The sequence below is a fragment of the Prorops nasuta genome, unplaced genomic scaffold (genome assembly GCF_024137725.1).
Source record: "Prorops nasuta isolate Cenicafe-Biocafe unplaced genomic scaffold, Cenicafe_Pnas_1.2 PNAS00004, whole genome shotgun sequence".
Classification (NCBI taxonomy): Eukaryota; Metazoa; Arthropoda; class Insecta; order Hymenoptera; family Bethylidae; genus Prorops; species Prorops nasuta.
Window position 1 is genome coordinate 9227909 of NW_027116801.1, and position 24866 is coordinate 9252774.

The 24866-nt window shown below is 39.0% G+C and overlaps 1 protein-coding gene across 5 annotated transcripts in view; it reads right to left on the reverse strand.

The window, feature by feature from the left end:
* The window catches only part of LOC136772379 (collagen alpha chain CG42342), a 138891-nt gene that overhangs the window by 17315 nt on the left and 96710 nt on the right, over positions 1 to 24866 (reverse strand). The window contains exons 3-10 of one of the 5 annotated variants that reach the window (XM_066725320.1): positions 23546 to 23625; positions 21190 to 21225; positions 19377 to 19412; positions 17446 to 17517; positions 12907 to 12960; positions 9053 to 9232; positions 6300 to 6405; positions 478 to 566 (exon numbers count right to left, since the gene is read on the reverse strand). In XM_066725320.1, the coding sequence (XP_066581417.1) occupies positions 478 to 566; positions 6300 to 6405; positions 9053 to 9232; positions 12907 to 12960; positions 17446 to 17517; positions 19377 to 19412; positions 21190 to 21225; positions 23546 to 23625 (653 nt within the window). Of the gene's footprint in view, positions 1 to 477; positions 567 to 6299; positions 6406 to 9052; positions 9233 to 12906; positions 12961 to 14787; positions 14873 to 17443; positions 17518 to 19376; positions 19413 to 21189; positions 21226 to 23545; positions 23626 to 24866 lie in introns of all 5 variants that reach the window. The other 4 variants (XM_066725319.1, XM_066725321.1, XM_066725323.1 and 1 more) reach the window with 4 other exon arrangements.

Sequence of the window (24866 nt, forward strand, 5' to 3'; positions counted from 1 at the left end):
ACGGTTTCACGTTCCACATGCAAAGTTTGTGATTCTGGCATTCTCGCATGCATCCGGGGGCCCCCGTAAAGTTTCCCGATTCCTTCGTAGCATGCGTGGCATTCGCCATGGACCATATACTATATATATATATATATATATATATATATATACATTATATCAACACGTATATATATATATATATATATATAGCATTATATCGGGAAGCTTATGGGGGGAAGTAGTACGCGTGGCGGGGATGTTTATGTGGGATTCAAGGAATTGGGCTACATGGTGCGTCGATCCCATTGCGGGCTGTTTGAATTTTTTAGCTTCCAGCGGTCCTTCCCTTTCCTTTTTAAGGGAACTGGAGCGGTCGCTGGTGGACGGATATAATGGGTTGATTCTGAGGTTGAATGGATGCTTGGTTTGCTGGTTGTTTTGGTGTAGCGTTGATCGGAAGGACGGTAGTCGTCGGAGGACCTCGCTGAAGCTTACCTTCTTCCCTGGTTTCCCCCGAGTACCTTTCTCTCCGGGTGGGCCGGGTGGTCCCGTCGGACCCAGGTCTCCCTTCTCGCCCTGGGGCCCTGCGGCGTGTACAACCACGTGCATTAAATCCAACATTATATCCTCCTTCCTTCCTTCCTTCGCGCGCTCTTCTTCGCACGCACACGCACACACACACACACAAGCAGGCAGATACATTCAATTTCAAACTGACCAATGAATATATATATATATATATATATATGTACGTGTGTCCCTAATTGTACCATCCTACCCTAAATATTCCCAGCGAGTGTGTTACCGCTCTTGTACAAAAGAGTATCTCGTTCTTCACTCGAACAGCTTCTCAAACGATTCTTCTATTAATGTCTCGTTAAGCATTCCCGTGTTCTCGTCAAGTCAAATGCAATTTCAGTGTGTGAATCGAAATATATCCGTTGTTGCGTGCGAGTAACCTAATTGCTTCCTGACGTTTTCCATGAAAAAGGCGGAACCTGCGGTGAAGCCAATGATCGAAGGTCGTGCGTAAAAGCAAAGGTAGGAGAAAATTTATATCACTAATTACGAACATCTGCTAAAGATAAACGCGTTTATTGATACTTGCGAGAAGATTTACAGGTTTACGTATAAGGACGACGCTCTCTCTACTAAATTGAAAATAATTATTTTACGAGGGCGATACTTGTCGCAGCTAATTATTCATTAGAGATAATAAAGCTTGGGGCGTTAACCCTTTATTCCTATCCAAGATGGCAGTAAAAGTCGAAAAACCATTACGAAACTCTTGAATATGTATTTAACTCGATACTTTGCTGAATGTGAGATGCATAAAACTTTTGTAAATTAAATATTTATGAATATCGCTCCTAAGATAGATGGGCGAGATAAATGAGGCGAGATGTTAAACGAATATGTTTATAATTTATATTTTATTTCAGGATATACCTCGACGCGCCTGTGTGAAAAGCGATAAGGATTATGGAGGGATTGGTCGAGAAGATGATGAGGGGATAGCACGAGGTCGCGTGAAGTCTGCAAGGTAGAAGTTACAAGGTGGCGACAGGTGCAAATCACTCTGTGGCTGATCGAGTTATAGATATATACTCGCATATTACATAATGAGTATCGCGTTCCTTAATGTTCTTCAGGGCGTTCGAAGTTTGTAACCAGCTCCGGACGCGTCACGAAGCTGGTCACGCATGCACGAGGTGTCGACGAGTATAAATGCTATGCTTATTTTCTCCTGCTCCTTTCCTCCTTATCCTCCCTCGCCATTCCATCAGCCACTTTCGTCAATTACCACTCTAAAACCTCCGAAAACCACGTATTTCCGTCCAGCTGACGCTCCGCTACTAATCTACCAGATTTCAACGTCTGCAAACGCTTCGTACCTCTCCCCCTGCAGCGACTCGAATGTAAAACACGAAATCTCTCGATCATCGACCATCAACGCCTGTCTAGGCGTGAGAAGCTGGTATGTATATATCAATAATATATTTATCAACCGGTCTAAGAGCTGAGGAACACGCTGAAAAACCAATTCTTCCATAGCTCAGCAAATAGCCAGCACAGATTAACGATCAAAGTTTTCCGTATGGTTTGGTCGATTAGAATTACTCAGCTATTTCTATAGGCACATCAAACTTTCCAGGTGGAGCACCGCGAACTTTATCCAACTTTTATTTCGTTGATTCGCGTACTTTTCATTGGTTAATTTCATCGCTGAAATAAAAGTATGTGGCGAAAAGTTACAAGGATAAACTATCCTGTCATTTCCTATATGAGCATCGAAATTGCCGTAACCTAAGCGGATTTTTATGCGATATGCAACTTTTGTCGTTAAAGCGCGATACGCGAGTATCGTTATAATGAAACTGGAACTTTGCGCGGAAAAACAAAGATAAATTATAGAAAAATATGTGTTAAAAATAAGTCGAATTGCTGAAGAACTTCGGCTATAAAGTATTCGTGTTAATGGGATTTTTTACGAATCGATCTATTTGTATATCTATATATATACTAATTAAAGTTTTATTTCTCGAAAGTCGAGTGCGGGGTGATCGTATTAATAGGTAATTCGGAGTGATTTTCGCCACACCGAGTTGTGGAAAAAAAATGTCCCTTGGCCGGATCTGCGAAGTCACGCGTTGACAATGAAAAGTCGACAGGTTTTTCTCCAGCCAAACTTACCAGTTTGCTGACAATTACAAATTGCTTTCCAGCTATAGTTCTAAGTCTACTTACAGAATGTCCAATTTTAATTCCCGTCAATATTCCCAAGCTCGTTACTCACTCTCCCTAACAAATTTACGTTAAATCTGCTTAGCAAAAAAAGAAGAGACAATTTGTTCCGAGAAAAGACTTTCTGAACTTAGATTATAACTTTTTTTAACTCGATACATCAGGCCAGGGAGTCGCCATAAGCCGTTAAAACGTTATTTTACATTTATTTATAGCTTCAATCACGCTGACTGCACAGCAATTTGTAGATTTTTTCTTAGGTATGAAAAATAACACTTTGACTGGAAAATGGAAAAAAAGGGTCATTCCGTGCACAGTGTAGTCGAGACTTTTTACATCAACCAGGAGGGAGGATTCGTCTCCGTGTTAGTTTGTTCGATTAAGTCTGGTGGAAGATAATGTATCTCACCCTCCTGATCCATCCACTAAGAACTTTATGATTGACTGTGTACGATCTATACTACGCCCACTGACAGAAAATACTTGATAATATAATAAAGAGCCTGGCACACCCCTTTTTGTTCTCACGCCTTCAATACGTCTATATACTCACGGACGAGTGTAAACCAATTTAATTACAACCCCATCCCCCTAGCTCATCAATTATCGCCACAACTGTTTAAGGTCGATGCATATTATACGATTCCCGTTTAAACTCGATCACAACTCGTTCTCACTTAAATAACATGGTAAAACACGAATGACAGCATTTACACTATATTTATCACTGAGACATTTACCTGACAAATGTTTTTTTATGCAAAAATATTTGTTTAAAGCAAGAACATACGAAGAGCGGACTTGTAGCGTATGAACGAAGCCTTAAAACCCGACTATCGAGAAATAATTACTCGTTAAAAATTGAGCTTTCCTTGCACACTTCTTGCAAAGATCCGTTTATAGCACCGTAGATCTGAAAATTTAAAGAAGAGCGACGGTTTAACTTTAACGATTCTTGCCACCGAATTTCCACCGCGTGAATTTTGGCGAAAATGTTGCAATTAAAATAGAAAGGTAGAATAAAGTTTGAAACGTCGGATGAAATTAAAACTGAAGGGTTAAATTTGAATAATTGGAAAGTTGCAGGTGAGTTATTTCAGTGTTGTTGGAGATTTTTTGTCTGGCGAGGTCGAGATGAGGCAAGATGTTTCGGGCGCGCGGTGGCGTATAGAATCTCGTGCAAGTCATGCACGTTCCGCTCGTTCATCGACCTGCTGACGATGAAGTGGCTGATGAGGTTAGCCCGACGCAAAACAAACGCGGGAACCTTTGCTGGCTGGGAAAAAGAGTCACGTGTTTCGTTTGGAAGATTGCTCGACACCGAAAAGGATAAGTTGAAGAATCTTATCGGGAATCTGGTGGATGAAACAAATTCTGATGATTTTGTCGTTGAAGCTATAGAATGGGAGTTCACACGTCGTGCTAACAATGATAAAGGATAAACGTTGCTTGAGATTCGAATGTTTCCGCTGGAAATTGATAGATGAGATTTCTAGGTAGAGATGCATGATAATAAAGCGAATGGCAGCAAGAATAGACGAGTCTATAAGGAGTATCATCGATGCAAGACCCCCAGGAAATTTGCCCCAGCCCTCGTGTTATTGTTATGACTAGCTGATACTATGCGTTTTCGCGTTACCGACCTCGATGTTACGCTCGATTACTGTTTTATGCTGCATCGGCTATATTATCAGCTATATTCGACAGACTATTTATTATCACAGTCTATTTACGCTTAGATATTCATCCTCCCATGCTTAAATCTCACAGTTTTGCAAGGAATTTCCCCCATAAAAACTTTCTTAAACAAATATTATCTCACTGCAAAAGGCTTTATGGAGCACGGCTATACTTTATTTAATGACGAACCGTTTGTGTCAAACGGAGAACTCACTTTGTTATGGACAAATAAACAAAAAAGGATTTAGCTTATGGTGTGTAATATTGCAGCGAGGAGTATATAGATAGAGGAGAGGAGAGTAGTGGTTTGTTTGATTTTTTAAATTTACTATCAGATTTATAAATAGCCGCGTTGTATTAAACCGGGGTAGACGTACGTAGCTATAGCTACGAAACCAATTATCGGTATTATCGACGAAACCCTTGCTTTCCTTTGTCCGCGACCTATGGAAATGTGCACGTACGAATGCTACGTTTACGGGGGAGTTATTCTAAAAAAAACATGAAACGTCGCATTAAAAAATTGTTTCTCACGTATTAAAACCGTAGAGATACCACCGAGACTTTCCGTTATTTTCATCTATTCTCAGCTTCTGTGGTCCGACTATTATTCAGGTGAAACCCTGTATATTAAGTAAGGAGCAATTAATCTTTGCGAGAAAATGAGTTTTATCAAAATGAATATGTAAATGTGAATTCTGCAAAATGGAAATGTAGAATATTCCTCGAATACTTTTCATATTACCATAGAGAATGATTTAGAAAGAGCGAGGTTTTTCATTTTGTGTAATAATGTTTCGTGTATCGCCATGTCCACCACCTGTGTGTACGAGAATATATACGAGCGAACCATTCACAACTTCATTCTTTCAAAATGCTCAAGGTCGCATGCAAATCCCTCGAGTTTCATTGTTCAAGACGATCGTGGCAAATTTATGGAGGCTGATGGATAAAAGCTGATGCGTCGATTAGGCATTTTATTTGCTTTAAATTGCCGTGGGGAATCCTATATGTACAATAGGTTTTTAACGATGCTGTTATTATGCTTTATGGACGTCCATTTGTCTAAATACTAAAAGCTTCACGAACGTAAAGGCATTTTAAAGGCCGCGGGCTTTAATCGAGAAAAAACCCACCCTCGTAAACCTTTTAATATTTAGGGACGTGTAAAAATTCAAAACTACAATTATCGCCTTCGCGTTTACCGACCTGAAAACAACAATCTGCAAATCCCTTCTATTTATTTCACTGGCGAATTGTACAGCCGAAATAAAATCCCTACGATTTCACGTCCCTTTCGACAGATTCCTGTGATTACTCTCGACAAAAATCTGAATAAATGCAAACTCAAATGTGCATGAATATTCGTTATTAAAATTAGATCGTTAAAACGACGAATTAGAGCAAATAAAAAGCACAAGATTAATATCTCATAAGGTGATAAATTATATCACACACACACACACACACACACATATATATATATATATACATATATGTTAACATTAATTATTCTAGAATATTCTAATTGGGTATGAAGTGAAATTATTAATTATCAAGGGAAAGAACGCTATAGATGTCTTTCAAACAAAAGGGATGAATGAATTGTACGAATGATCTCGAGAGTTAATTGATTCCTGTGATGGAAGCTAGCCGAGATTTCACGGTATTGTTGGGTAAAGAATGGAAGAGGGGGAGGGGCATTACGAGCGGTAACATTATGTACCTGGTGCTTCGCGCAAAGCTCGACAACGATAAATAGAGGTTGACAGGTGATAATTGATTATTGATTACCTGCGTCCATAGGCATGTAGAGAATTCAAGTGAGTAACACGATTATGAATGGAATATGTAATTAAGTTATGGGGGCTGAAGGGGGTTTGAATGCTTACCAGGTGGTCCTGGAGGACCCGGTGGACCTTCGAAAACTCCCGTGGCGAATTGCTCGCCGTTCAAAGTCGTCGTAAAGCCTCGGTCACCCTTGTCTCCCTTGTCACCCTGTAAAATACAAATTTATTTCTCTTTACCTCTCACGATCTATCCGTCACCGATCTAAAACCGATATCCGCTCCTTTCACATAGTTTCGATGCGTAATATCCGTCAGCCGCACCGAAATCTCTCCACCGCAAATCAAATCTCATTTCACAGGTGCTTCCTCTCGCTCCCTTAGCATCCTCTCCCGTTAACAATTGATTTTCCCCTTTATCCCACACGCTAACAATCTATACAGTCCAACTTTTTCCTACGCTCAAATAGAAAGTCATAATTTTTTCACGATTTTGCACTACACTCTCCCGTACATTCAAATCATTGTCCATTGTTATTTTCAAACGAGAAAAGTATTTGCTTTATTTGCACGCTTATTGGATTTATAGTTAAACGGGAAGCCGACAAATCTAACAAAGCGAAGTTCAATGAAAAATACTGAAAGCGAAACGGATTTATTTCAATATTGAAATATTGTATGGTCCGAAGCAATTGTTGAACATTTATTGGAAATAAAAGGAATTTCCCATTTGCAGTTTGGTTATTAAAACTTGTATAATCGCCAACAATTTTTGCTTAAATTTCGAATGGGGTTTCTTTGTCGTAATAAAGAATTCATTATAGTTATGTGATGTTCGGTTCATTGTTAAAGCTGATATTTGTCGAATAACGCGCATGGCTCGGGAACGTAGCATTACTTTATGCTCCATTGGAGTTTTAGAATTTAAATGCATGTATCCCTAATAACTTTAGGTTCGGTAAAATTTTAAGGACTCCAAGAGTAAACTATAGTCTCTAATAGCCTTTGCTAAACTCGCAGTGGTTAATTTTACAATGTTTCGCTGTCAAATTAATTGCAGTTTAACAAATAGTTCAACCTCATTTTCCAACTACCTGAACAAGAGCCGTGGAGTAACTACACAAAAATCCCTACCCTTATATATATATATATATATACTGTATTATCAGCAGTGATATACGAGCCCTGTTGCAAAACTTTAACCTCATCGAAACTTTCAAAGTTTTTCTTAAAGAAAAAAGCAATTTTTTCGACTCACTCATCATAAGTTTGTTCTCATCTCAAGGATGAATATTGCCTAGAGGGCCAATGATAAAAATAAATTTGCATCAGGGCTATATATATGTATATATATAAGTTTTATTAACAAAGATTCATTGATTACGTTTTTCCATACATTTTGCCACTCGACATTTCAGTTATTTCATATAATTGGTTAAATTAATGGTATAGCTTCTGGTCTAAGATGGAACTGTCAGTGGGATTAAATTGGCAGCGGCAAGCGTTGTGCGAGCCAGCAAGAAAGTTAGCAGCTGAAACTTAAATGTGTACGCCGACACGTTTGTGTACTTATATCTTGACACGACCAACAAGCACCATTAATTATACCTTCACGTTTCGCAGTACCTTTGGTACACTGCAGGGCTATTAGACTTCTCGAAGCTCAAAGTGATATGTTCATAATTAATTACTTTCTCTCCGCGCGTGAACCTTCGACACATGTTTTTAGAGCTGCGAAATTATCCACGAAAGGAATCCCTACATATTAGACACCCCAATTAAAACATTCTTCATTTACTATTTCAAGCTTCAATGTCCCTTTCAAAAGCGAGCTCGACGTACGTTCTCACAAATATCTCCGGATACTTTTGACACTATTGTACGAAACTCTGTAATGCTTCATCAAAAAGAGGGAAACAAAAACAAAATACAGATGGATTTGTGTTGGTGAAGAGAAACGAGGTCGGATCAATACTAACGTCACTCATTAAAACCGGTTATTTATTTTTAGCGAGAAGTGCCTATCCGAGAATTTATATTTTCCGAAATTTGTACAATTTTTCCGATAATTACGCGAATACGCAACTTGATTAATGACAATGGTAATATTGCAGGGGGAAAAAATTAAACATTTAATTTTTGCAATTGATCTCGACGTATATCTCATTGAAACGACCAGTTTCATTATTTCATTCTTTCACGTACAATAATACCGTTATCTCCACATTTGTCGATTCGTGTTACAAAAAGAAATTATATTCTCGTTCGATCCATTCAAAGTTTTAGATCATTCGGAGATATTGTAATCCTTTATTTCACAACTGATGTCCAATATCATATTTCGCGTATGTGAATTTCTGCACACAATACAATCTTTAAACTCGGTATCCCATTTCACAAAACCCTCTCATTCACCCTCTTGCAAGAAGAACCTCGACCATTCGATTCTTTTTTATTGCAAATATAACCACCTGCTTCCTTCAACGGAGGACCAAGGATGGTCGGTAAAAATGCTAATCGACCGTAACAATATAACCTTTCGAACATTTATGTCGCCAATCTAATTGAGCGATCGACCGAGCCACACCGAATATGGGATTTAAGTCATATCACGATTAAAGGAAAATAATAAATTACTAAAATGTTTTCAAAATGATAAGATACTTTACTATTGAGAAACAGAGAGGTAAGGTTAAATACTTTCTTTGCAATAACCTTGAATCATTAAATCAGTGACATTGCAAGATCGCATCAGAAATAAAAATAGTGACGTGAAAAAATGTCTAGTCTTTTCTAAAGCGAGAAGAAAAATTTGTAAGGGCTGAAAAAACGTATTTGATGAAAAGATATAACCTCACCTTGGGTCCAGGAACCCCAGTGTTGCCAGGAGGGCCAGCAGGACCTACGGGTCCCGCGGGTCCTTTTTCTCCCTGCGCACCGACCTCTCCAGGGATTCCTTGTCTACCTTCGTGTCCTGGAAGTCCTTCCGATCCAGGTGGTCCAGGGGGTCCTGGTGGGCCTGGTTCTCCCGGCTCGCCCTGTTACGTCCGGAAAGCGAGTGTTACACCACCGAAATTGAGTTTCCAGCGAGAGACTCCAGCCTGGGGAGTCTCTCGACGAGTGCTCGTCGCTTGTGCCAGAATTCTTTTTTTTTTTGCGGACAGGATGGATTTCGTGGGACAAGATAGAGAGTTGCAGATAGACAGATAGATAGATAGATACAGGGAGAGAGAGAACGTAAAGAGGAAAGTATATAATAGATACGATTTAAAGTGAATGAGAACTATAGTGAGTAACAAAGAATAGAAAGAGATAGACTAGACAGATTGGTTGGCAGCGATAAGGAGGATTAAGGTGGTGGGTGGAAAAAGAAAACTTAAAGAAAAATCGTGGACCAAAGCAAGTCTACAGCTACTTGTGATCGTTTGTTTGCGTCTTTTGCCACGGTGCACACCATTCTCCATTTGTTTGTATTTCACAAGTTCTGTAAATATCTTCTCTCTAAACTGACTCATATACTTTTTCTCGTGCAAAAGCTAAATGCTATAGCAACCTGGTCCAGTATAGTAATTACTTAACAAACTTTTCTAGTTTAACAAAATTATATTTCAACGAATAATTGTTAATTTCTAGTTAACCCCTCCCCCTACATTTACAGTTTAAAGAAATGAACGAACAGTGTTTCCAGTAGCAAGAGACTCAGATACGTTTGGAATAATAAAGTAGTTGTATATATATATATATATATATATATAAAGGGGAGGGTTTATTATTCCAATCGTAGAGAGTGCTAATGCAATAGATTAGCTTTGGCTCGATAGCTCGGAGTGAGAAATGGTTGCAGCGATTATGCAGTAACGCAGACATACGGCTCCGGTAGCGCTTCAGGGATGCATATATAGTATAACAGTGCAGCGAGCTACGGCTACGAGAGTACATTAAAAAGTGATGTTGTACGTGTATCGTGTATGCGTGCGAAAGTTTCATACAAGGCAAGCGAGTTGGCGCAGGTGGACGTACAGGACTCGCTAAAAAGTCAATCAGGACGATTCACCTGTGACTTTTGTCCAGGAGAAACGGAGATGCACCAGTCGTATACTCGCGCGCCCACGCGCTAACCAATACTCTTTACCCCATTCACACACCGATACTGCCGTCTTTCCATGCACCAACACATCTGTGCCCCTTACACCTACACTCTGGATAAGAAAATACGGCAGAACTCAATGGATAAAATATTACTTCGTAATTCCTCCGGGCTCTTCAGCATTACCTATCGATGAATCTCCCCGAGTTCCTCAATTTTAAATATCCCTCTATTAACGATTTATGAGAAGCAAACATGATTTACTGTTTCAAAAACTCGCGAATCTTATGGTCGAAAATCGATTTTTCTTTATCTGGATAGAGCAGATTTAAATGTTACCAGGGACAATTTTAGTGTTCTAGGGGAATTGTTATACGACGGTCAGTATGGAAGACTCTTTTTATTGGAGTATTTGGAAAAGGGGCATAGCTACGATGATATAATATGACGCGAGAGGAACAAAATGGCCACTACGAGTGTAAATAAAAATGTGCTGCCTGTATTCTTTTCCAGACACTAGAGAGTTTTCTTGGAATTGCGAAGCACTATTTTATCCTGGCGCGAAAGCTCTGCGAGGGATATAGCGCTGCTGTATAGAGTATATAGAAAACCTTTGTCTGTTTGAACACTGTTTCACTTTACTTTGCTACCAAACTAATTAATACTATAGGTAATAATTTCTAAAATAATCCTTTATATATGTATAAATTGTTTACTAATTTATTAGAAAGTAAAATTTTTTTCTATAGTAATTTTTATATTCAAACGAAAGATTTCAACAGAATTCAGATAACGTTAGGTCATTGGATAATTGTGGAACAGCGAAAACTATATAAGAGAGAATATGTACTTGCTGTGGAATAGAGAGTATATTGGTGTACATACAAACACATGCAGCTTGACTGTGTACTTATAAAGAGTTCTCGATTAAAAACATCTGTGCATAATATTTGGTCTTTGCTATAAAATTGTTAAAGGCAAAATTTTTTTCTATAAAGTCATTGGATACGAATGGTAGATATTTTTTAAAGGAGATTGGAAAAACTGTAGGAGCATTACAGTTGACCGACGAAAGAGGCATGCAATGCAGGCACGTGGAACGCACCTTGACACGTGGTACGTTGCCAAATTGGCAAGGCTTAAGATTCGCACACGTGCATTTGCATGCAGGTCTCGAAGTTGGGAACGGGGCACGGACGATTCGTGGAATGAAATTGCTGATTAACAGGAAATTCATATGGAGCTCCCCAAGTGAAGCTTGAAACGCTCTTTGACTCGCATCAATATTCTTTTTGCATTGGTACTGGAGAAAAATCAATATTATTTCAAGAATTTCTCTCTCGTAAGTTTTTCTTGTTGACGCACCGGTATCTCCTTTGATCAAAACAGAAATTAGACTGATACGCGCGTTCTCTGTTAGAAATTTGTATGCAGTTGGAGATACATTCGTCACAAGTTTCTCTGGCTCTATTCCTGAACTTCCAGGCGTGATAATTGGAAGAAGCATTAATAGCTTTTAGAAAGGATGGTTTCAAACTTTCAAAGCGCGACGTAAGTTTATTATCAAATGTCTTGCAAATTAGTCGTATCGTGTTATACGAAATCTTAACTTGCCACGACTTTGATAGGTGAGAATTTTCCGAAACTTCCGGAGATTCTTCCATTTAATTCTTCGAGATAATTTCAAGCTTTTCTTCGCGCGTCAAGCCAACACCGTGGGTGAGCTTCTCCACAGAACGATAGAGTTTGCGATTGCACCAACACATATATTTATATATAGCTGTTTTTTTCTCCTCCTTCTTATTTTAATTCTCCAAATCTTCCCGAAGTATCGATCCTTCGTGCAAACGGCAATCGCGCCACGATATTCAAATGGCGAGCTTTCCATTTCCGTAGCGAGGAATTAAAGTCCTCCCGGTAGCTAAGAATCGTTTAAAAAAGCATTCTTAAGATAATGAAAAATGTATGAGTCGCGCGAGTTTTTTCCATGCGAGACGTCGCTTTTATTAAGTTCATTTTACATAGAATGAAATTTCCATCGCGATGCAAATCGATTATAACGGATCGGTTTGTTTCACGAGTGCCAATACTTTCCTCTCCGAGCGAGCTTTTCGCTTTCGAGGATTCACCCCGTGGCAATTCGTTTCTGTGCCATTAATGACGATATCGCGCAAAAAAGAAAAACGTCGGAAAATTCGAGATTCTCAATACTCGTTTCACCTTAATTCGGAAAATCCATCAAGAGAACTCCTCCAGCGTCATTTTAACTCGCGTAAGAAACTCGTTAAGCATCCAACGACCGAAAAGAAGATAGGGGAGGGGGTGAGGCGAAGAAAAAAAACTGACGTTAGTTCTTAGGGAAAATCGATTATCGGGGGATTAATTTGCAAATTGTCGAATCGATATAATTGCTTGGGTGAATCTTTTGTACGTGACGATTTGCTCGCAGTATTATTAATCGAATCTTAGAGGATCTTCATTGGGAAATGTCGAGTGCACGAAGGATTGGCGTGGATCCCTTGGATGTTAAGAAGCTTTGAGGGTAAATTGAAGAGGTTTGAGCGAAAGGTCGAGGATTGGAAAGGGAGGAGGAAAGGGTGGCTGCTGAAGAGCAAGCGCACTTACTTTGAGCTGAAGAATGGTCTGCGTGGAGATATTATGGCCTTGCTCCCGAAGTTCCTAGAAGTAGGTCAACACTACGGGTAAAAACCAAATCGCTACGAGACCAAAACTGAGGGGGCGGTGTAGGGTTGGGATTGCCTAGAGTGGATCTTGATGTATATCTAATATATGTATATGTACAGTATGTATGCTATATATAATACGTTTAAATACTATATAAATATACTATTATGTCTAATATGTACTGAGAAATTTGGTCGCTTGTGAATCGTCGTTCCAAATCCGTGGCATGCCCAAAGAGATATACCTAAAGGCTTTAAACTTAAAGTAAACACCATTACCAACGAAAAATTACCAACCAAAGTGAGAAAGCACGCCGACTTTGTCGCAATGCCGAGGGGGACGTCCAATTAAGCGAACTCGCACGGGACTAGTCAGAAAATGGCCCGTGGCTTCGGCCATTTCGATTTAAGTACAAGCTATATATACGAGTCAACCAGAGGCCGCTCAGCTCTAATTGGTCGTAGACAATGGCTAACGTATCTTCCGACATTTCTCTCTCTCTCTCTCTCTCTACTCTCGTTCTTTATCATCCATTCTGCAGTTTAACATTTTTTCTTTCAAGACCATACCGAAGGTGAGATTGCGCATAAATCAAACGTGTCCGGCCAATTACCTTACTTTACCACAGCTGCCCATCATTTCTTCTCGACTCGATTTCGATTATGAGATTAATTCCATTTTTCATTCAATTTGACCCAATAATTAAAATCCAATTAGAATATAATATCTTACTAAATTAGTGTCATTTTTATGTTTCTTTTTTTCTTCGCGAGTACAATCCACGATAATGAAACGAAGTTGGAAAGTCTAATTTAATAAGGTATCTTGTCGTTTGCAGCAGTGGTAGTGAGTGAAATAAGGCTATGTGGAGATTGTTGAAGAAAAAGCTTGAAAAATATATCAAGGATCGATATCCTTCGTAATGCGGGTTAAATTTACACTGGACGACAAATGAAGTGTGAGAGAGAGAGAGAGAGAGAGAGAGTGAAAAATTCGGAAAGAAAACAAGGGTGGTAAATGAGAGTTTGCAAACGAGGGGTTAAAAATTCGAAACTCGTCCACCCCGTAGGGGACAATGGTCAGCGTGCTTTGTTCGTATAAACCAACGAGAGAACGCTACACCGAAAGCACCGCACGAGGCAACGACTATAAGAACTGGATACGGGAAATTAACTGGGAGTTTCAGGAAGTGGAATGAATGTGGCTTGAACCAAGACTTCGTACAAAGGCAAATGATCGTAAGGACCAAAAAGAGGATTAACGCTGGTTGGCAAGGATAGCTAATTAAACTGACGCACAGTCAAATAAAAACGTGTCAAAGGAAGGGAAAGATAATTCTAAGAGAACGTAAGAAGGATATTTGACGATACGTGAAAACGGAATAACAAAAAGGATTTATCAAATTTAAAGGACATTCTTAATATATATATATATATATATATAGAAAAATAGTTTTCATTGTATAAACAAACATATAATAACTAGGACTGCGTATAATGGATAGAGGGGGTAGCATCGACAACAAGGATAATAGGGTGTGTATCAACTACAAACACAAAAGGAAGAAGATTAACGTGCTAGTTCTTGGCATGAGGATACCAAAAGGATGAGAATGATAGTAAGGACGATTAGTTGAATTCGGAAACAATGGTGAGGATACCATAAGAGGGATGACTGTATATAGAAATGACTATGAGTATACTACGATGGACTAAAATTATATATATATATAGTGTACTCTAGGAGCAAGGATGTGGATGAAACGGAAACAGCATCGACGAGGATAATTACTGTCGGTGGCACTGGTGCGTGCAGGTTTACCTTGAGGGCGACGATTTCCGCATAGCCAAGTGTCCCACCGCGGAGCGTCGTCACCGACCTCTTTAACCCCAATCCCTGTGCATTGACCCGTAGGCGGAAAGATGCTTTATTTTTAATTTGCCTTCAACGTGTGGACCACCAATAGTACGCACGTACACTACGTGTACACATGCATGGTCTCGAGAAAATCCAAGGACCCGCCAGGAACAATAATTCGTCCTTGCAATTTTCTTCTGTTTATTATATATGTTTATGTATATTACACCGCAGTAATTCCTCCAACCACGTATCGCTCAATTTTCACATTTCACAGCTCGAAGCTCCGATACTTTGGAGTGTGCGGGGGAAGTGGAAAATTGTCGCGTGCAATTTTCGAGAAATGCAACGGAATATTGAGAGATGATAAAAAAGGGGGTTTAGTCGGTATATATATATGAGAGACGAATCAGACTGGAGATCGATAACTCGTTTTGCACAGGCGGAAATTGTGGCTTTGTTATTCTTCCCAGCGAGTCTTTTGTCGGGCAAGTTGGGGATGTGAGCGGAGAACGTGCGTTTGATAGTGGAGGATCGAAAATTAGAGCTTTGCTCCTGCATCCTGTTTAAACCTACGTACACCAAAGACACGCGCGTCTGTGTGTGTGGGGGTGTTTAAGTGTGTATATATCTACGGTATATTTGCACGCGTAACGAAGTGCGTGATGCGTTTAGTAAATTAAACGCTGGATCGCTGCTGCTGCAGGACGCAAAGCTTAAATTTTCATCCAAAGGCTGGACAACGCGAAAATTTATCAAACTGATTACGCTGGTGAAGCTAAATTGGTCTGATTATATAACAATCCCCGATGAGCGGTCGAAAACAAAAATAATCTTTCAAAAAATAGTAGCCGGTATTTGATATAATGAATGATTTTGGAAATATCGTATGATTATCGTAAGAATCCGTTATCCCTCCGAGAAATACGATACATATAATTCTAGATCGACAAATTTAACTTCATTTCCGCGCGAGATACTTTCACCCCGAAAATTGACACGATATACAGGATTTGCTATATTTTCATTTTAATACGTAATCGCGATTGAAAATAGCCGGCAGGACAAACCGGATGAACGTGGGCGGAATTCAAAACCATTTTACCGGGTACGAAAAATGAAGAAAATGTCGAGGATTATACGCAAAACTCCAATATTTCAGTTTGCCGAGGAGAAAAAAAAAATGAAAAAAGTGTCTATTCGCATAAAAGCGTTTTCTCTATATGTATATATATAATAGAAATTGACGATTTCGTTCGAAAAAAAGATGCGAAAGCCCGGTTCATCCTGTAAGCCGTCAATCCCCGAATCACAGAAACGGAAACAGAAAAGGAATAAATGCTACGTGGGACGCGCTTTATCAAAAAGTTCATAGGGACAAAAAGTCAGCGCTCCTCCCATTGATCCCACAGCTATTTCGTTGCTTTTTATTCCTCGGCCGTATTCCTTTTATTTCGAGGTTTACGTCGCGAGAATAAAACGCAAGAGACAAAGAATAAGAAGCGATAAGCCGTGGCTGTTAAAGGGAGGGTGAGAAAACGATGAATTTTAACGCTCCGGAATTGAGCACCACTGCGCACGCCTTATCCAAGTTTCACACGAAAGATGCCAATCGAGCCTCTAACGATTCACGATTTAATGCCACGCTGCAATTTAATCCTTCATCGCTCTACCTAAAACCCTTGCCCCAGCTTCGACTCAACATCCAATTTCAGCGTTTTTAACTTTATAACGTTTTTCACGACACAATACAGGGAATACTCGTTACGCTACTGCGCGATAAGAAGAAAACTCTGGCTTTTTTAAACGTCTTTAATTTTTTTTCTTTTACTATTTTCCGGTATTGCGATGATTGGATAAATACGATCGGGAGAGACGTATATAGTTTCTTCGTGTTCGAGTCTGTGGCGAGATTTTTGAGTAAAGATACTTTTAGAAGCTGGAATTTATTTGTATTATTTTTCGGAGGTTCCGGTGTAATTGAAAGCCGATTGACAGTATTGAATAGTTATCGCGAAATAAGTTGGGGAATTGGATTGATCATCTTTCGGATCCTCTTGGAAGTTCGCAGGCGTGCTCATTTATTTTACAGTTCGCGCATCCCTTTTGCGGCTTCGCCTCGCTTGATCGCTTCGTACTTCAGCTTCGACTCAGACCGCAAAACTTGGACCTATCCTCGGGAAAACTTCATTTGGGAATTCCAAAGATTTCATTTGCTGCACTCTACTTGGCCGCGTTGGCCGGATCAAACCTATCCTCTGTTTCCCTTACTTTGGCATTCATGAGAGAGTCACTGGATTCCCAATGACGACATACTCAAACGGTCTGATTTCACAATGTATCTCAACATTTTCTTACAAAAAAAGAAAAGAAAATACGAAATATCCGAGTAATCCAATTTGGAATGTGCCTCGGAGTATTTTTGAAGAGAGACAAATTCGCGAAAGACTGGCGATAGAACGTGATAAAAAAATTTGAAAAATTTCTTGAAATCCTTGGAATTCTTTGTGTTTGTTCTAGAGTGAATTTTCGAATGGTTATCGAGGTCCAAGCGAGGTGAAGCGAAAGGATCGATTTCGAGATGAGTGGCGGTATCCGCTGGGATCCAGCATAGCAAGATACCTTTACTGCTGAGAAGACGTCGAAACCTGGACTGCCCAATTCACCCTTCTGGCCCTTGTCACCCGGTCGCCCCTGTGAACAAAAAACAAAAGAAAGCTTGGTCATTCGTTCCACACGTCAGCAATGGACAAATTGCATTATCGAGTATCGCGCCAGCATGTTATTTCACCGGAAGCTTCTTTTACCTTCTCCCCACCCCCCGAACCTTATAACCAAACCTTAGACTCGGACTCTTTAAACCCTTAAAACCAAATTGAGATTTCCCCATCGTGCCAAAATTCTTTAAAAATCCCAATTTTTCCATTCCTCTTTCCACTTTCAACTAATCTTTCCCCTCGTTAATCGTAAAAATTTATCAAAATGCAATCCAACCTTCTCCCGTTTTTATAAAATTAATAAAAAAATTCCTTTTCAACTTTCCCACAAATTTCAGTTTTATTTACTCGAGAAACCCGATCTAGAGTTAATTAAAAATTCGATGCTTCGTTGTCGTGGTACGTCGATCGTTTAAGAAATTAGAAAAACCCCATGGATAGAGTTTTGTTTGTTGGTTATAGATATACGAGTTATATAAAGGAAAGCGTTGGAGAAAGACGAAGCGTCATTGTAATGAAAACCTTGTTTGCATTATGAAATAGGGAGAACCGGCCACTGACGTTATTTTTCTTGTTTACACGTGGCTGTGGTAGACGCGGCTTTGTACGCGGGGATAAGTAAATATAAGCTGGTATATATTCGAGTCGACCGATCGGGGGATCCTTTCGTTTCGCGCATCGCCAAGACAAATAACTCGCGATATTTGCGATGCACTCGTTTCTTCTCTATTTGTTCATTCGTCCATTCGCCCGTCCGCCCGTCTGTCCGTCCTGCAGTCATTCGCTCATCCAATCGTACGTCTCTTCGAAACTGGTAGATACCGTGTCACAGTTCCACGCGAGTCCATCGTGAGCAAACAGTCGTAAGTAACTTAGTTTCCACTGCTCCTACCCAAACGCTTCAACAGAGATACGTAGTCGACTCTCTGTCTCTTTCTTATCGCCATAACATCGATACACTCGTAAGAATAAACCGTTTTCAGCAAACGACAACCAACGTCAATATCATTGAAATACTATAACAGTTTAGAAAAACTATGAGATAAAATGACCACGGAATATAGCGAACCAAAAATATGTTATGACAAAACTTGTTCCTCGAATAACATTGCATTATTGTGTGCAGTTATGTGGATGTACAATTTGTATATCAGTGTTGGTACATCCATATTGCCTCGCGTATAAAAACAAGCCGTGCTTCACTCCTGTTTTTCAATAAACAACGTTTCAGTGGAGAACGCAGAGTTCCTTTCGTTGTTGATGTATATTCAAATTAAAGATTCGAACGATATTGCGTTAATTTTGAGCTACATGTGTTTACCCCCATCTGCTTATTGCAAATATATCCAAAGAAACTTCGATATATACAGATATAATGAAAATCTCGAAAACGATAGAAATGGAATTCTTGATAATCTTGTCGGTGTCATGGTTTTAGTTGAGAGATCTGTATGCAAATAATGTAATTAACGTTAACATTTGTTTGAGTAAAGCAATAGGTATGTTTACTTTGACTGAAAGAGCTGATAGGGGTATACGACGAGGTTTACAAAGTTAGGTAATGTTAGAGTTACATGAAAATAGTATTATAGGGTTGACTCAACAAATTACAAGGAAGACGAGTTAATGTACAACGGGCGTGCGGTACTCGAGTCAAGACAAAGTTACACCATGCGCTAAATCAAACGAATGCACGATACCTCGAAAAACAAATTTAAGAGGGTCTCAAATAAAGGGATAGGGAGGAGGTACGTGGTACGAGAGAGAGAGAGAGAGAGAGATAAATAATAAAGGAAGGTGATGGGGACTCCACCAGACGTTCTTCTTTAAACTTACCGCATCTCCTTTCGGTCCGTCCAAGCCAATCGGTCCCTGAAAGAATAGACTGGTTCAGTATTCGTTGTCTCGCTGACTACAGCACCAACGAGGAAAAGTGTGAAAATCTAGATGGCTCCGCTAATATCAGCCTTGGAAAAAATCTTGTTTATTTTATTTCATAGTAACAACGCATTGTCACCAAATAAAATACTCCTTACATCCAATTGCTTCCAAATACCAACGAATTTGTACATGATTCTATCTCAGTTTGTCGAAAATTAAAGTTGGTAAATAAAAGGATCGCTATCTCGATGCTTCTCCCAGCAATGTTTCATTTTTCGTATAGTGTGGACGGACACGCTAAAAGCCCGATTGCTCTATCGGGAATGAAAATATTTTTTTAGTGCTTGAAATCTGATACTAAAAGCTCGCGCGTTTCGCAGAGCGTAATGAAAATCTAATATTATGGGAGCTTTGCTATTCGTTGGTTTATAGTGAACAAAAATTGTTAGGAAAGCTATACGTCACCGGCCGCCCCTCGATTAAAATCGTGAATTTTCGAAAACAAGTAATTTCGCATAGGGGAAATAAAAATTTCTACAGAACCTTTAAACTTTTTATTTTTATCGCAATATTTTTCACCTCGATTCAATATAGGCACGACAAGGCGAATGAAATTCAAACAAAAATTCAGCGATTAAGAGTAAAAAATTGAGCGAATATTTGACAGAGAGGCACAAATGACATCGTATAAATATAAGTCTAATTTTTGTCGCGTGGCTCCTTTGTTATTCTACACATATATTTTGATCTTACATTTCACCTGCTTTCAGCATCAAACGTTGCTGTTCCACAGTCGAGGTGAAGATTGAAAGATTTAATAGTTGTATAAAATCACGCGATAAACGTCGCGTGAAAGATTGATCGAGGTGAAAGACTCGTGCGATAAAAAAATACACGTTTGACCTTGGTGGACCAGTGGAAGAAAAATGGCGAACGCCTCGCTCGCGAATTATTAACGATCGACTCCCGATGCTTTTAGCGTGCGGCGAGTTACGCTAAAGCGTGCAGCTGCATTCCCTGCGGTCAATCAGATCTCAACGTTGCTTCGCGCGTTACAACTTTCTGTCGCCGATCGTCTCATTAAAATTGCCTCGAAGCCCGACCAGCGATAAAAACACCTCGCTCGCGGCCAATTACTAAAACACACCGCATTGTGCCAATCAAATGTTTAAAACCACCGTCGAATAACGATGCTCCGAAGCCGAGGCTAAAATGTTACTATAGAGCCAGTTGAAATTAATCCCATTTCCCTGCACTTTCACAATTTATTCCATCATAAACATTGTTCGATGGTCTAATTAATCAAACCCAAAATACTAGGCTTTTCGATAAGAATCAATACACTCTGCAAAATTGTATTTGGAAACAAGAGGAATTTACATGGACAATCGGGGGAAGAGAAATGTGACGCGCGTTGAAAGAAAACTGACACGAGATTGAACGGAGCGAATGACAAAAGAAAAGTAAAAATGAAGTAATTTTATAGGCATGAATATTCGTGTAAAACGAAACTCTAGACATTTATCGTAGCCCGCACCATTAAACGAGAATTAATCACTTTGGAGTTACTTGTAAGTTTGAAGCTACACAGATGGATCGAAGAGTATAAGAAGAGAAGAAAAAGAAGAGGAGGAATAATAATAAAGAGGGGAAGTATATAAGTATATAGATGAGAGTGAGATAAAAGCAACGCAAATATGTGGAAGGTTGATGGTATAAAGAGAAAGATTGAGACAGATGAAAAGAAAGAAAATAAAAAATAATATACCGGAAAACCGTTCTTGCCCGGCGTCCCGGCCACACCCTGTAAGAAGGGGTACAACAAATTAAAAACTCATTTAGTTTGGAGTGGGTTAGGTATACTCGCTCGCATGCAAAAGCAGTTTCGCTCCTCCGATCTTGGCCGCGATAATATTGGCCACGCTCCGTTAAGGATGCGCCGCTCTGATAATTATTCCGGCCAATTAGATATTCGCGTGCCGTGTCGTACAGCTTATACGTGTGCTCGTTTGTCCCTTCATTCGTTTCTATACGTTTGTTACACCTCCCCTTCCCACTTGCAATTCTCTCATTCCAGCATTTCAAACGCGTGGGCATTCTTGATGATCTCCACGAGAACGTCCCACTATCTACGTTCGCTTTACAACAATTAACAAACCATTCCAAAAATCTATCTTACCTTAATTTATACCAATTTGTTTTATCCTTAACTCCAACAACATTGATATTGTAATACGGTTCCTTTTTTATGGATTCAAACATTATTTTTTTTTTATGAAAAAAATTACTTGTTTACCATTTGTTTGGCAATTAGAAGAAGCATATGATAGAATTTCCTGTTTTTTTTTTTTAGTTGAATGAGTAAACTGGAAGAAATCTCAAATGACAAATATTTTTTTAACTCCTTAAGGATTAACGCATGCCATTTCCCGATAGTATTTATAGTCCATATCGTTTTTCATTTCTAAGAGGTCCTTTCATTAAAACAAAAGTGGCTCTATTGCTCGTTTGTTCGTTCGACCTTTCAAGAATACGACCCTCTAACTAACTTTTGCCCTTTTGAAATCTCCCAGCTAGAAATATGAACAGATTACATCACAGGGAATTCGATGCTTTTATTATATATCATATTCCCGAAGAGTCCAACTTTCTCATCGTGGATCTCAACTTTACTCTTAAGTGCGCCATCTGGGAATTTTTGTTTTATACACCTGTTTTTAATTTATATCTTTAAAAAGTAGATCATAAGTCCCACGGAAGCCGAAAAATCTCTTGATTTATCGTTTAACGCGTAGAATAAATATTCCAAGTAACGTGGAAGTATATTAAGCTGTTTGGAATAAATTATTTTTATCTATCTTTATACTCCAAGAAAGCTATATAAAATCTCTCCATTCCATGAACTTTCCTATTTTATATGTATAGAATATTCATTGAAATAATGTAAATTATATCCTGTATCCGTTTACAATTACTCCTATTGTATGTAGTTAAATTTTCTCGGCAAACAATTCCATTCAAAGGGAAAACAATTTCTCATTCGAGAAAAATGCAAAGTTTGCAAATAGTTATGCGTTGCCTTTGATAGGTTGGCGATTGAAATAAAGTTACCGTAAGAAAATTCGAGAAAACTTTTTGAAGATGGTAGGATTGATCGGGTCAGAATGGACTGATGGAGAAACAGAGAGAGAGAGAGAGAGAGAAAGGTTGGTAGGCGGAAGTCCCAGGTGGCAAATTCTTGGCGTTATAAAGATGTGTAGAGAGAGAGAATAGTATAAGAACGGGCGTCGGTTAAAAGTGGCGTGAGCGTCTGTAACCAGTATAAGAAGTTTCATCGGTGGACGTAAAAATTTATCCCACTTTCCATTTGAACGTTTCCAGCTCCTTGGCAGCCCTTGGTCTCTTAAAATTCACTTGATCCGCAGGAAATGGAAAGCCTCTTCGTCCATAAGGAGTTAAATGAAAGACGAGCCTCTACGGCCTCTCGCCATTCTCGTCAGATTAAGAAACTCGTACACAACGATATCCCAATAAAAGCGTGAAAGCTTCGATATACACACTTCTTTACCCTATAGATATATAATATTTTTATCAACTTGAAAATTTACATTTCCCTATTTTGCTTAAACAGAATAATTTTCCAGTTTATATTTATTCAACATTTCAACATTAACACATTTAACACTGGTGAAAACATATTGTTTGACCTGAGAGAAGCCTAAATAATTATTTAAACCGATAAAACGAGGCATTTTACTATAGAGGATTTGGTAGATTTCCAAGCTGAAAACTGAAAGTGACGTATTTTTTAAAGTTGAAATAAACAATTGAATAAAATTTAATATACGTTTCAGATGCTTCTTCACACTGAGCTTAACACTTGCACACGTATAAACTTGAATTATATACACGGACTCTAGTTTCTTGTGTCTCACGCGTATACATATTTGTTTGATACTCCATTAAATCGTTATCGAATACTATGAGGAACATCGTTAACTACAACTACACATGCACGCTTAAATTATATTCGCCACATACTCGTGCGAGATTCACGTGCTACATAGGAATATTTTGGGAATTTTCTAATAAGTGCTCGATAAAGTTGCAGGTTTCTTACTCACCGGTGGCCCAGGATGTCCTGGATCTCCTTTCTTTCCTTTCCTACCCCTTTTGCCTGGTGGTCCTGGTTGACCCGGAGGACCTGAAACGATAAATTTCAATTTTTGGAGAATTCTTTCGGAAATGGTTTTTATTATTTCAGCAGTAATAAATGAAAAAGGGTCGTTCAGGGTGAGAAATTATCTCGTAGGTGTGGTAGATATGGTTTTAAAATATGTCGGGGTATTTAAACAGAGTGGTAAGTGGGATATTTGACCCAAGGATTTAACCGGATAAAGATGGAGCCCGGACTTTCCAGTTCATGGGTCAAGTCAGGTGAGGAAAGAAAGGGAAAGGGTTGGAATGGACAAGGGGATGGGCAAATGTTTACTCTCGAGTAACGCGAAGGCGGCGGATGTCCAAGACCCGGATATAGTACCTAACGCGCTGCTGACCAGCACTTTATTGTTTACGTTATTAAAGACCACAAGGACTCGCCAGCAACTGTCAGGGCTCTCACCCGGCTGAGCTTGGATAACAATGAGTTAATCGTGAAAAAAAATTACCAACTTTCTGAATTTGTTCTTCAACCACCACGCAGCTTTTTTTATCACATCCATGCATTCTCAATTTTTATACTTATATTTATAGATTATATTTATTCAAACTCGTATTTCGTATATCATTTTAATATAGCTTGTTATACAAAGTGAATAAAACTGTTGTTACGATTTTGCAATTTATTGTTGTTAATTGCGTCGAATATTGGGATGCTTTGTATAATTATATTATGTCGCACACCAGAAATCATTGATATTTTATTGGTCAATTAATCTTTGCTGTTTAAAATTAATCTACTATTTAACAACGGTGGGTCTATGGATTTATGAGGGGAACGATAGGACCAAATGAAATATTCAAGTAGATTTAGTACGAGCTTGCACGAAGGAAGGCAAAAAACAGGGAAAAGATGCTTTATTTTTCCTCTCCGGTACAATTTTATTTATCTCAGTTCTCTCTGCTGTTATGATCTTCCAATCTTTTTACCACATCAGTGCGTCTCTCAGCTCCCCCTGCTTCCTTCTCATCGCGCGAAAATTGAATTGGAGGAAAATGCAAAAGCCCCGCGCTCACTGCCTTCTAAAATCTACGAAGAGAGCTTTTTGCAATATTTTCAACCCTTTCACCGGTAAATAAAGTTCGCGGTTCTTCTGAATTTCAATTAGACAGATACCTTTTAGGATCTTGGATAAAAAAGTTAAAAAATGGTGCAAGAAACTTACGCAAAAAGGGAATCTAACATGGATGGAAAAACGGCAGTAGGAAAATTCTTCTCTGTCGTAC